The following is a 13,828-nucleotide window of genomic DNA, read 5'->3' as shown; positions in this document are numbered from 1 at the left end:
CCTGAGCCACGGCAGTAACAAAGCTCAGTCTTGAACCCACAGAGCCACATGAGAACTCGCCAAAGGCCTTTATGTTTGAGGAACAAAAATCTGTTCTAACCCTCTCCACTGTCAGGTCATGAAACGCTGCATTTCCACAGGAGCAGAAGGGGATAGAGCGCATCAACACCCAATTCAATGCCTCTTGTCGCTGCCTTCTCAACTCTCTTGAGGTTGTGTTCCAGTACATACATGCCTCAAGTTCTTGAAACTTTCTGATGAGGATTCTCACTATTTTTTTTTCCCCCAATATCAGCCAAGACCAGGCTGACTAGGGCAGCATCTATCCAATGCCTGCACCACTGTCACTGACAAAAGAAAACAATTAGATTTCAATTTTACATAAGGGAGAGGAAACCAAATGCAGGAGACCCGTGGAAACTGCTCTCAGAAAGAGGATGTTATTTCTTGGCATGTCAGGGAGGAAGATGTTTCTATCCCACTGATTCCTTCCAATAAATAAAATACAAATACAATACCACCTATGAAAAGCACCAGGCCATTTTGGTCTCACTGAGCTTCTTCCTAGCATTGTCTTTAGTGTTATAATATAAACCATATTTATCTCCTCTAAGGATATAGGACAAATAGACTTATGTTGCAGCAGGTAGAATTCTGGCTAGACATAACTGAGAACTTCCCACTTCAAAAGGGTGTTACACATTAGAAAGAAAAAGATAAATCTCCTGCTGATGATAGCTTCCCTTTGCTATAGCTGGAAGGAATAAGGGAGAGCTTGCGGAATCCCGGGAGATATGCCTGAATAGAGCAAGCAAACCATTTGTCTGGAATGATTTTGAAGCTATTCTGCCTGGGGCCACGGGGGTGAAATAGATGACATTTAAGCTTCCTTCCAGCCTCATGTTTCTTTAAAATTGAATGATTTGGCATTTGTTCATCTGTTTCTAACACTCCAGGGATGCAGAATGGACTAGGTGGCCTAAAAGATGCATTTGTAAAAAATCCATCCCAACCCTCAATTTCACTGTTATTCTTTTTTCAAGGTTATGATCCAAAGCAGCAAGAGGCTTTGAGTTCCCAAGCCCTTGTCTTCAGTTCACCCTTCTCAGCCCCACTGATTCCCACAGCTTCTCTTCCCTACCCCTGTGCTACCACCATGGCAAACAGCCTTATTGCCACTTCCCTGGACCATTGCCATGGCCAGCTTCGGTGGCTTCAGTTCCCAGCAATCTCTCCTATGTGCCACTGTCTGATGATGACTGGTCCTCACACATCCTCATTTACATGAAAACAGATGACAAACTTCCTGTGACTGTCCTTCAGCTGCTCACATAGTAACAGCTGGCCTTTCAAGAGCTGCCATAGTGGTTCCATCCTTCCTTTAGGATCCTTTCCTTCCATGCATCTTTCTTATTGGAAGGGGCTGTCATGTGGCCACACCCTTTCCCCCTGATGATGGACACCTACCTACCTACAGGAGCAGAAATGAGTAGCAAGAATTCTGGCCCTAACAGGGAAAACTCTGCAATACTCCCAGGCTGCCATGACTGGGCTACAAAGTCTAGACTGGGGATTCAGTATGAAGAAGCTCAATGTTGCTGCACCATGAGGCCACCACACGCTACTGTCCTATCAGTATTCAAGTGCACATTATAATCTTCAGCTGCTTGATGTCTCCATTCTGATGGGCTCAGAACTCAGATCTGCTTGAGAAGAAGAGTGCCAATTACTGAGTAGGTCTCTCCAAAACCCCAACAAAGAAAGAGCAAGGGTCATTGGTAGCAGCTCATGATCCTGAAAGTCACGATGGCTTTCAGGATCACAGGCTTAAATGGCCATCACTAGCTTTCAAAGGTAAAAGTTACAAGTTATTTAATTGATCCACTAGGTCTTCTCAACACACTGTCAGCCACTTGGCTTCTACCTGAGGGTCCCCCCTACTTGTGACCAAGGACTAACTGGGTAGCCAGAAAGACTGAGGAGCCTCAGACTCTTAGATCAGATGACTTAGTAATCAGTCAACATTTTTGCTAGTCATAAAAATGGGAGGAGACTTAAAGGCCATCTGATCAAATCTCAGCCCTGGTCAAACCTTAGGTCCTGATTGACTAGTCAGGGGGCTTCCCTTTCCAACCTTGGTCTCTAGATCTCTGTCTTAGTATCTAAGGACTGACATGCTAGGGGACTCATTCCAGTTAGTCCATGGGACCTAGCCATCTTTTGGATTCTCTTGAAAGCTCTGAGCCCCGAAAACCAAGACCACAATAAAGAGCTCACATGCATCATTATTCATAGAACATTAGGAAGTCTTAGAGTTCCTGAAGCCCATTGTAGGGATCATCTTCTTCTGGCTGAGAATCTGGGCTTTTAGGACCTAAACTTTATCTAAACAGCCTGGGGTGGATTTCAGCTGGCATCTGGGGTATGTTCTGGATTTCCCCTTTACCACCATGGATTTCGAATAGAAGCTGCTGGTCATTTGTATTTCTCCTGGATGTGTTTTTTATTACGTAGACTCCTTTGGATTCAGAACATTCCCCTTTTCCTCACCCAATTCATGGGATGTGTTTTCTTGAGGGTATGCTCTTTTGTTTCCCTGGTGGATGAACCAAAGCATCAAGATGTCAGGTGAGACCAAGCAACCTCTTTGCTTACAAATGTCATATAACACCCAGCATTTACAAGGAGAAGGTCAAAGGGGACATCACAGGACAACCATCTCTACATTCAGGATGGGAGGAGCTGTTTAAAACAAGGATATCTTGTCCTAACTTTTCCGATAAGTCATTAGACATGAAATGATACACGGTTGGCATGGAATGTTGGAAGAGAAGTTTTCCTCCACCCATACAGTGGAAGAGGTTGCCAGCTGTTCATGACAACCTGTGTCCTTCTCTTCTACCTGGGGACATAGCTCTACCCTATTTCTCAACCTCTCTTACAAAGAGTGAGACTGTGCCTGTGATTGGGGTCTTGCCATGAAGGGAAGTTACAGGTCAGGCCCATTAACTATCTGCATCCCTTCATGCCTATTTCCCCTTACAGCCAGCTAGAATAGGGATAGCCACCTAAGGTGACCAAGGACACCATATAAGGAAGAGGGTAGAGTGTATCAGCCTGAATGACTGCAGAGAAGAAGGCTAATCCTTCAAGAGGTTCACCTGCTCCTACTGTTATGTAACCTAGAAATAGGTTTCTCTTGGTGTTAGAAACTTTATATATATTTGCATCTACTTCCTATAGAAGTTGGTCTACCTTCATTAATACCCTCTGGTAATCTTGTTCAGATGCTCATTTTGGAATTGGGATAGACATTTGTATTTTAGCTCCAAAAGCAGTAATAACAGTTGACATTTATATTTATTAACTCTTAATCCTTCATGGCAAATACATATGAAGGGGGTCATTAGACCCATTCTAAAGTTAGAGGCAGAGAAAGTTTAAATAACTTGCCTAAGTTTGTATAGCCAAGAATTGTAGCAGCTGAGATTTAAATCCAGAAAGTGTAGTTCCAAGAGCCTGCACTTGTCATCCCTGCCATGGGGACCCAAGGACATCTACAAAATCAAGTTCTCTGCTGGTTGGATCAGCTCATTCTGAATTGTGCCACTCCTAGGGGTTACTGGTATCATCCTTTCTGGGGTTCCTAGGAACTCTGACCCATAATCTCCAGCTTAGAACCAAAGGCGTTGCTTTTAGCTGCCAGACCCGCCTTGTCTTCCACATTAGATTTTGCAATATTTTCCTTCTTACCTCCTGGACCCTTGGCTCCATTCCCTACCAAGACTCCACTCTGACTTTAAGCAAGTCATCCCTGACCCAGACCTCCACTCACCTGCCTCCTCTAGACATTGTCCCCAGATACCGCTTCTACAACAACTCCCCACATCATCTCCAAAGGCTCACCTCACCTAAGTGGGCATCAGTTTGCCTGTTCAGGTTCCTCTTAGTCTGGTCTAATTCACTTCCTGCTTAACTTGGAATTCCCATTCTGACTTCCTTCATTCATCCACACATTCATTCATATTTTTATTGGGTGTCTTCTCAGTCCTAGGTCCCATGCCGGACACAGAGCATGGTAGGGTGAACAGGGAAGCACACTCCTAGCCCACTGGACCCGTTGGGGCAGAACATTAATCCCTTCCATCACTCTTTCCCATTCTTCCTCAATCTCAGCAGACCACCTCCCCTCCAAATCACAGCATCGGAAAACATGTCTGTCCTGGAATCTCAACCTCCTCTTCCTCAGGACTTTCTTTAATTCCAGATCTGACCTCTAAGCTCGTAGTGTTGTCTGATTTTCTAAGAAAGATATAATGGTTCCCAAAACGTTTGCTTGTCACAGCCAGTCAAGAGGCAATCGTAGAAATATATGATTCAGTGACTCACTCATGGAAAATGGACCTGTTGTGGGGCAAAGGCTTAAGAAGAGAGAACAAACTGCTCTGCACTCCCTCTGGTGCAGAGATGTTTGTTTTCTCTATCTAATGTATAACAGGAAATTAGGCAGTTCACCTTTGTACATCATTTTCCTATCACTTGTGCATGAACCAGATGGCACCTCTTTGTCTTAAGAAATTGAAAAAGAAAGGCTATAAGGAGGAGTTTATCTCCACCTCTCCTCAGCTCCCACCCTGGTATATACATTCTGGAATCTACACTGGGCAGGGGAGCCCCACCCCAACACACACACACACACACACACAGAGGCCTGGATTCTCTGCATTTTGATGCATTAAGCACAAGAAAAACTCATGGGCCCAACAGATTTCAGTAACACAGTAGTGAAGAGGTGCTAACCAGGCCGGAGTATCAGCTTGCAGAGAGAATGCTTCAATGTTCTTACCATCTCATAAATCCTGGCCTCCCCCCTAGGTCTCAGACACTGTACCAAACCAAACCAAAACAAAAATCTTTCATCAATCAACTGAACGTGGACTTAACTCTAAGATTCATCAGCAGGACCATCTAAACACTGACCAGAAGACTGGGCGAGTACTCATAACTGAGTATTTCTATCTAAGATGGAAACTTGGGAAAGACACTTTCCAGAGGTGGCCAATGCAAAGTCTCTGCTCTACTTGGGCAGCTGCATGATCCCAGCTTATTTTCAATGGCCGGGAGGTCCTTCTCTCTGACCCAAGAATTACATCAGGAAATGAGATTATCCCTAAGGTGCTCCTGCCTTGGGTATTAAGGGGACTAAGGAAAACAATAAACACGAGTTCATCCAGTAAGTAGTATATCCCAGGCTCTTTACACAAAGTAACTTGTTTAACATCAAAATAACCTGGTTGAGAGACTATGTTGGTCCTCATGTGAAAAATGGGAAAATTCAGTAGAGGTTTCACAAAAGTGCATTGAGGTCCCATGGCTGCTAATGGTGATGTTCAAATGTGAGCACAGGTAAGAATGGGCCCAATGCACAATTCCCTTGTCACTTTGGTGTCTTCCAATATGGATAATAAGACTTCAGGTTGATTATTGATATGACCTTAGGCCAAATCTACTTCTCCCTTTTGTTTTACAGAAAGGGAGGGAGGGGGAGTTGCGTCCACTTGAGGATGTTGTGAGCACGTGAGCCGAATGTAAAGAAATGACAGAAACTCTTTGAAGAAGGACATTTTCTAGAATACATAATATCTACCCGGCATCTGTGGAATATGCACTTCTCCAATGGTGCACTCTGTTTCCACTGCAATTGCTATCCTTTTTAAACTTCATACTTCCATGGGACCAAAGACATACATTTTCAAGCCAGCTGGCCTCAGCTTACACCTGGGTTAGAACTTGTGAAGAGGGAACTGCGGATACCTGGAGTGGGAACATTTTCCCACCTCATTTTCCTCTTCTTGAATTCCAATCTGCCCTGAGCCCACAGAAATGAGATGGATTTACTTCTTGCAGCTCTCCCGAGAGCAAAGAGCAGCGGTTCACAACTGTTCGAGCAAGGGCAAAGCAGGATCATTGGGAGATGTATTCTTTTTTTCTCTCTCTTTTTAAAATCAGAATGAAGAAATATTAAGTGTACTCCTTGAAGCGAGTTTGAAAGCTGAGTTTGCACACATTCTGGTCAGATACAGTTTCCCAAGACCCTGATGAAGCCAGTGGAGACCAGATTGGTATAATCTGCCTCACACAGAAAAACAATGATCCATCCCTTGCTTTTATCAACACCAACATAAATCTGAGCTCAGCCAGACAGGCCAGCAAACCCCATTACACAGAGTGCAGAGGCAATTAAATGGTGCCAGTTCCAGCTAGACTCAAGAAATCTATGACCCATGGGCTCTTAGTAACCACACCAATGCCTCTCGCGGATGTGACTGAAAAAAAAATTTTGGCCTAGATGCTAAAGAAAGACTCCAGTTTGACATTTTCTGGAAAGTCCTCCCTGGCCATCATTGTGCTCCTTTTTTCCACATCTAGGCATGTTGGGCAGGGCAAGCGGTGAGAGAAACTGCCCAGTTTTCTGCAGACATTCTACCTTCCCTGCTGTTCAGTCTACTTTGCTTTATATTTTCATGATGGTATATCATCAGACATCCTCTGGTTGTACCATGAGCATGTCAATTTGTAGCCACAAAGGGCATTTCTCAAATATCACATTTTTCCCCAGGCTGTGGCTAAAATAAATTATTTGGAGTGATGTGATCAGTTATACTGTCTGGATAATGTTGTTTAGGCAAAGCCATCAAGAGTAGCCAGACAGGAGTTCCCGTCGTGGCTCAGTGGTTAACGAATCCAACTAGGAACCATGAGGTTGCAGGTTTGATCCCTGGCCTTGCTCGTGGGTTAAGGATTGGGCGTTGCCATGAGCTGTGGTGTGGGTCGCAGACATGGCTTGGATCCCGTGTTGCTGTGCCTCTGGTGTAGGCTGGTGGCTACAGCTCCGATTCAACCCCTAGCCTGGGAACATCCATATGCCATGGGAGTGGCCCAAGAAATGACAAAAAAAGACAGAAAAAAAGAGTAGCCAGATAGAATTGATTTGCAGATGCCAACTCCAAACTGCCAGCCTCCTGACCCACCATGCTCAGACCCAAACAACAATCATATCTAAGCCCTTTGATTCACAATATGATCATTCATTATGTACAAAGATGAGGGAAATGGCTGTCATGCCTCTTGGCCTCCAAAACATTGTTGCCCATTCTCCTTATACATCCATCCAAATTCCTCACTCATTCAAAGTCCCTGAACTAAATCTTCCCTATTTTTGAGGCATCTGCCTCCCAAGCAATTTGCATAAGTTATCCTATCTGTATCTCAGGCTGTACCCCCATTTCCCCTGTTGGGCATAAATAACACTCATGCTCACCAGTCATTTCCCTTGCAATAATAACACTGTCAGAACCACTCCATGATCCATGAGAAGAAGATTCCAAAATACTAAGGGGGGAAAAAACTGGGAGAGCCAAGTAAGACACCTATTTATGGAGACAACTGTAAGAAGGTGAAATTAAATGTGATATCTCCTCTTACAATCAAAGAACCAACTTGTACCTCTCTCCAAAGTTGGCACCAATAACTTGCTGCTTCCTTCATCTTTCCTACACTATTTGGATAATTCTTCTCAGCAACATCGCAACCATTTTTTGCTACTTTAGCTTGGATTCTGACCCTTATCAAGACCTACCTTTGAAAACAAGCCTCTATGGTCACCAGATAATTTTAAAGAATAAAATGTGTTGTGGGTGAGGCTGGATGGAGAACTGAGTTGAAAGATGTTAAAATGTATCTCTGAGCTGAGCTTGTGCAGGTGTGCATTGGGGAGATATAGATATATCTATATAGATAGATATCTGTATCCGTTTGCATGAAGAATGAGCATTCATGGAAATAAGAACACAATGCCTATGTGCAGTGTAAGGATACAGTCGAGTATCCCTATTCAGCTGGAAGGCAGGTATGAGCTGTCAAGAGGATAATTAACAGGTATGTCAAAATGCAGGAATAGCCAAAGGATATGCACCAAGGGTATATCTGGGTAGGGACGTGTCAGTGTGTGCTCCAGAGTGACAGGGTTAATGGACAAAGACAAAGACATGTGAGGACAGAGCTAGCTGTGCCACTGATGGCTGCATCTGGGAAGGCCACCTTACCCTGTAGTAATCCGTGCTGTAGACATCTCTGGACATGCCGAAATCGCCAATCTTCACCAGCAGGTTGGCTCCAACCAGGCAGTTCCTGGTGGCCAGGTCCCGGTGCACGAAATGCTGGGAGGCCAGGTACACCATGCCAGAGGCAATCTGACTGGCAATGTGCAGCATCTGGGAGAGCCCCAGCTCGCCTTTCGCCTGGCGTGGCTGGCCATCCACGAGGATCATGGCATCTGGCCCATGGGCCCTGTAGGGGTGGGGGAGAAGGGAGGGGCAGAGAGAATTCAGGAGATCAAGGGGAAGCCCCTTCTCAATTCCCTGTTCTCTGGAACGCACGAGGAAATGAACAAAATCTCTTTCTCAGCCTACTTAGGGCCATATTTCTATCTACCTCAAATTACACTATGTGAGTATGGATATGGTGAAACTCTACAACAAGATTCCCAACTAAGATGACAGCAGACATGCTTTAATAAATCAGAGAATAAACCTACTCTTTTGGATATTTTATTGTCATCCAGAGGCTTCCCAAGTTCTAGGTGCCTACTGTAGAACAATTAATAAAGCAACAATTAACTCCTACATAGCTCTTACTACATTCCACACACTGCTCTGAGTATCTTAAATATATTAATTCATTTAATCTTCCCACCTTTATTTTGAGATAAGGAAACTGAAGCATAAAGTGATCAGATCACTGAAGTCCCAGAGGTCCCAGAGTGGCCACATGGATTACATGTAGCTCTGGAGGAGACCTTGAAATTTTAAGGAGAATCAGAGGCATTCTTAAACATGGGTTCTTGGGCCCTGCTCTGCGCGCCCCCCCCCCATTCTGATTGGCTCGGCAGAGCTCATTCATATGCATAGCCAACAAGTTCCCAGTACTGATGCTTCCAGCACTGCTGCAATCCAGGCTCTGGGTACCAGCAACACTCTTCAGTCTATATCCTAACCTCTCCACCATGCTACCTGGGATTGGACAACTTCTGTTAATGGCAGGATGAGATGAAGAAACCCTGGACCCTGAGGCAGAGGTCTGGGGAGCCACAGCACTCCCCGTGTCCCAAATCAAGGCCCAGATTTGTTATCCTAACACCCTGCCCTGTCATATCAGTCACTTTTAGTGTTCAGTCTTTTCTGCAGAAAGCCCAGTGAGCCATAACTATACCCAGGGCCCTTATTTATGAAGTTGTGAGCCAAGGAGCCCTAGTGTACAGCAAGGCCTCGGCCTGTTTTACTGTTTTTCCAATTTCCACTGAAAGGTACTGTTAAACACAAACGTGTTCATTTTATTATCTTCTGTGGCTCTGCCTACCTCATGCCTCCAAAGGAGAGCTACTGCATCAGCTCATAAGGAAGAAGGGTCAGCAGATAAGCCCACTCCTGTCTACTAGGAGGAAACACTGCAGCCTGTCCCCAAAACCCACCACCTGGGAAATGCGAGAGCATTTTTCTTTTTCTTCCTCTTCCCTTAGAGCGGGCATGTCGGTGGTACAGAGAGATACCGAAGACCTCTCTTTAGCCTTGCTGGTGGGATCTAGAGCTTAAGGCACCACTGAGCCTATGGGAAGGGCTTTATGGAAAATGGACCATATGCCTCTGGCCTCAGGGAATGGAAGCAGAGGGAGAGGGAGGTCATGAAAGGATGCTCTCTGTATTTGAAACTACCATGGTTTGGTCCCCCCAAAATAATCATTGTAATAATTTTAATAGCAGCAGCCACTGACTGAACACCCAGCTCCGTGGGAAACTTGTCCAGGAGCCATGCAAATATAGTCACTGAGTACCCATAACAACAAACATGTGAGGCAGTTATTAACAGTCTTGTGTTCCAGGAGGGAGAATTAAGGGTCATTAACTTCTTCAGGTTGTATCACTAAGCTGGGATAAATTCAGGCTATGAACTCAAGGCTGTCTTATGTTAAGGACTCAATTCTCTAGGAAAGGAGCAAATTTCATTGTGAAACCAAGTTCAGGAGGTTGAGAACAGCCTATAGATATTTTCAATTCCTCTGGGGCCACTTTTGGAAACCTGTTACCAAAACTTTCCATCCCCTCCTCAAAACCCCAGCACTCCATTGAATGTCCCACTTTAAGGAGATGCTTATCAAGTTTTGGTGAGTGTGCTAGATTTTACCATAATCCACGTTTGAGCTCTGGAAATCTCATTCCCAGCTAGGGAATTCAAATGTTGACTGTGGCCAACAACACATCCTAAAAGCATCCAGGGCCTGAGTGGCCAGTGCGTTTGCCGGGACTATGATTCCACAGAACTTCACACATGACTGCTCCTGCCACATCTGGGCCTGACTTGGAGGCAGCCAATGTGGAAGCAGAGAAGTGCCAGCTGTTCCCTACCAGTGAGATTGCTACCTTCTCTGGAGAAGGTGAATTTTACTTTCTCTGAACCTCTGCTATAACTGCTTCTAGAACTTCTAGAACTTCCAGTCTCTTACCAGCTCCATCAGGAGCCTCAAAATCCAGATGATCTTGCTCCAGACTTAGAGAAACACTTCTTGGGAAAAAACTGGAGTTCCTGTTGTGGTTCAGTGGTAATGAACCCAACTAGTATGCATGAGGATACAGGTTTGATCCCTGGCTTTGCTCAGTGGGTTAAGGATCCAGCGTGGCTGTGGCTGTGGTGTAGGATGGCAGTTGATGGTGTGATTTGATCCCTAGCCTGGGAACTTCCATATGGAAGGGTGTGGCCCTTAAAAAAAAATAAAAAAAGAAAAGAAAAAAAAATCCAATGCACCTAGAAGAGTGCTAGCCAACAGAACTTTCTGTGAATGGAAATGCTGTATATTGCATTGCCCAGTATGGTAGCCACTAGCCACATATAGCTATTGAGTACTCAAAGTGTGATTAGTGAGACAGAGGAATTTTTAAATTTTATTTTGGTTTAGTTATTATAAATTTAGATAGCCACATATGGCTACTGTACTGGATAGCAGAGTCATAAATATATAAATAAATAAATGTATAAATGTATAAATAAAGGGGCCAAATCTGCCGTTTTATTCAACCATCTCTGTGTCCCGATGAGTTTGTAACCTTGTACCTTTTTATGCGTCACCAAAAAGTCTCTGTCAAGAAGGTTTTGGGGGGAGTTCCCGTCGTGGCGCAGTGGTTAACGAATCCGACTAGGAACCATGAGGTTGCCGTTTCGATCCCTGGCCTTGCTCAGTGGGTTAAGGATCCGGCGTTGCCATGAGCTGTAGTGCAGGTTGCAGACGCAGCTCGGGTCCCGCGTTGCTGTGGCTCTGGTGTAGGCCGGTGGCTACAGCTCCGATTAGACCCCGAGCCTGGGAACATCCATATGCCGTGAGAGCGGCCCAAGAAATGCCAAAAAAAAAAGACTGAAAAAAAGAAAAGGAGGTTTTGGGGAGGCATGGAAGGTATTAGCTTCACATTGCAAGTGACAGCATAAGGCACAAAGTCAAAAAGCCATTCACAGCATTGGGGGAAGGGTTGACCCTGTAACCCTGGGTTGGAATTGACAGGCTGGCGGGCCCCCAGGTTCCCTCTTGGGACCCCCTCTAGGTGCTACCCTTCTTCTCAGTCTACCTGAGAATCACTCCCCCCATCCCCCAAATCAGGGCAAAGGCCTGAATCCTGCCACTCAGGAGGTCATGTAGAGAAGGAAGGGTTGTTTCTCTTTTCTAATCCCAAGACTTAAGTGTTCCGAGGAGTGATACGACTTCTGGCTCCACATAGGACCCAGGGGGTTGGTGGGGGACTCGGGCTGGGGATGGCAGGCCTACTTACCTGAGGAACTTGTTCAGATCCCCGTGTTTCATGTACTCGAAAACCATGATGAGTGGGTCCCCGTCGCCGCACACCCCATAGAACTTGACAATGTGCTCATGCTGCAGGTTGGTGAGCAGCTCAGCCTCCCTCTGGAAATCCTTCCGGGCGGCCAGGGTGGGATCCTTCAGGGCCTGGAAACAACATGGGCACTGTTTTTTCAGCAACTAGAGGCAGAGTCTTGTCTGGCTCCTCTTGGGAAGAAACCCAGTGCCCATTATAAGGACAATGCTGATTCCCAAGAAGTAAGATCTTAATCCAGGTTTAAAGACCATGAGACTAAGTCACAGCAGTCACACCTTCTACTTCCTTCAGCATTTTGACCCTTATAGAAACAGAAACTAAGTTTGATGCCCACATCCCATCCGCCAGTCCGTGATTTCAAACTTTGTTCACCTCAGAGCCCTAGCCTGCCTCAGACATCAGTACAAAAGGCAGAGTAGGGAGAAGGGAGGTGGGAGGCCTGACAAAGGCCCTTGCCCCTAAGATTGCCTTAAAGAAATGGTCTCACAACTGATATAACCAGTGGGGAAACCTCTGCCCTAATTGCTTTAACTTGGTAAATTAGCTTATGTCCGCAGCCCAGCCCAAATCAGGCCGATGACATAATTGTTTCCTTGCTCTTTGCATCCTTGATTTTAGATTGTGGGGAAACACACACACACACACACACACACTCAGAATATCTATTTGCAGAGAAACATGAATACTGTGGTTTCTGAAGGGCACCTCTGAACTCATCGAAGTGGCTGAAGGACACACTGGGGTGTAAATGGGACCACAGCTATGGGAACAGCAGATAATGGAAAAGCCTGAGGATCCAGCCAGGACCAGGACCTGGTACAGTGTCACAAAGTCCTAGGGTGAGGCTGGGACAGTGGGCATCTGGTGGCCACAGAGATGTCACAACTCAGCTCTTATGGGAGTGGGAAACCCTGGTGTGAGGGAGAAGCACCAGACCAGGCTGCTTGCCCTTTGGCCCAGGGAGGTCAATGGAAGAACAATGGCCAGAAGGAGGGTCAATGAATGTGGGCTTTCTAGACCAGAAGGGGTTGGCAGGGCCAACGGACTGTGACCAGAGCACTGCATGGAGATGCAGCCATGTCAGCCACTGGGAGGGATGAACTGGGAAGGGAGGGTTATTTCTGCAGAAGGAGCAGCCCAGGCAGGTGCTCACATGTGTCTTCGGCCTGCCCCCACCCAACCTCATGATGTCAGAAGGCAAATGGAGCCAAACATCCGCATGCTTCAAATGACCCAGTTTAGTCAACACCTTAGACAGGACATGAGGCACTGAGGGGACGAGTACTTTATGTGCCATTCTCAGGGTAGTGAACATCTGGACAGGAAACTGGTTTGCATCACCTCTGCCAGAACCTGGCTCTTTCTGGTTATTTAAGCAGACTAAGTTTCTCTATAGTCCTGCTTCAATTGAAAATCCTCCTTAGCAGTTTCCTGGTGGCTCAGATGCTTAAGGATGTGGTGTCATCGGTGCTGTGGCTGGGGTTACTGCTGTGGTGCATTTGATCCTTGCCCTGGGAACTTCCACATGCTGCTGCCAGAAGAGCAAAAAAAGAAAAAAAAAAAAAAGAAAGAAAGAAAAAGTAAAAAAAAAGCCTCCCTAGCCAGAGGTCTTCCCAGTGCTACCACACCCCTTGTGAGCTGAAATCCGCAAGGCTGCCTTGGCTTGCAGCACGGCAGGAACATGAATGTGGGAAACATATATCTAGAGGGCCCATTACCCCTCCATCAGTCATTAGCATACATTAGAGGTGATGAACTCATAGCTTTAAAAGGGCCCAGGATATCATCTGCTTCCACCTTCTCATTTCTGGAGCTGGAAAAACTGAGACCCAGCCCTGTTTGGGGATCATCATGCTTTCACACATTTTAAATGATAGAAGCTTGAGTTCAACTGG

At 45.7% G+C, this 13,828-nt stretch overlaps 1 protein-coding gene across 1 annotated transcript in view; it reads right to left on the bottom strand.

Annotated features, from left to right (window-relative positions):
- NTRK3 (neurotrophic receptor tyrosine kinase 3) overlaps window positions 1–13,828 on the bottom strand; it is a 380,311-nt gene that overhangs the window by 38,794 nt on the left and 327,689 nt on the right. Inside the window, exons 14-15 of the mRNA XM_047767504.1 lie at window positions 11,871–12,043; window positions 8,106–8,349 (exon numbers count right to left, since the gene is read on the bottom strand). Coding sequence (XP_047623460.1) covers window positions 8,106–8,349; window positions 11,871–12,043 — 417 coding nt within the window. The remainder of the gene's footprint in view (window positions 1–8,105; window positions 8,350–11,870; window positions 12,044–13,828) is intronic.

This window comes from Phacochoerus africanus, chromosome 2, assembly GCF_016906955.1.
Source record: "Phacochoerus africanus isolate WHEZ1 chromosome 2, ROS_Pafr_v1, whole genome shotgun sequence".
Taxonomy (NCBI): domain Eukaryota; kingdom Metazoa; phylum Chordata; class Mammalia; order Artiodactyla; family Suidae; genus Phacochoerus; species Phacochoerus africanus.
The sequence above is the reverse complement of the archived record's forward strand: the minus strand, read 5'-3'. Positions and strand labels throughout refer to the sequence as shown.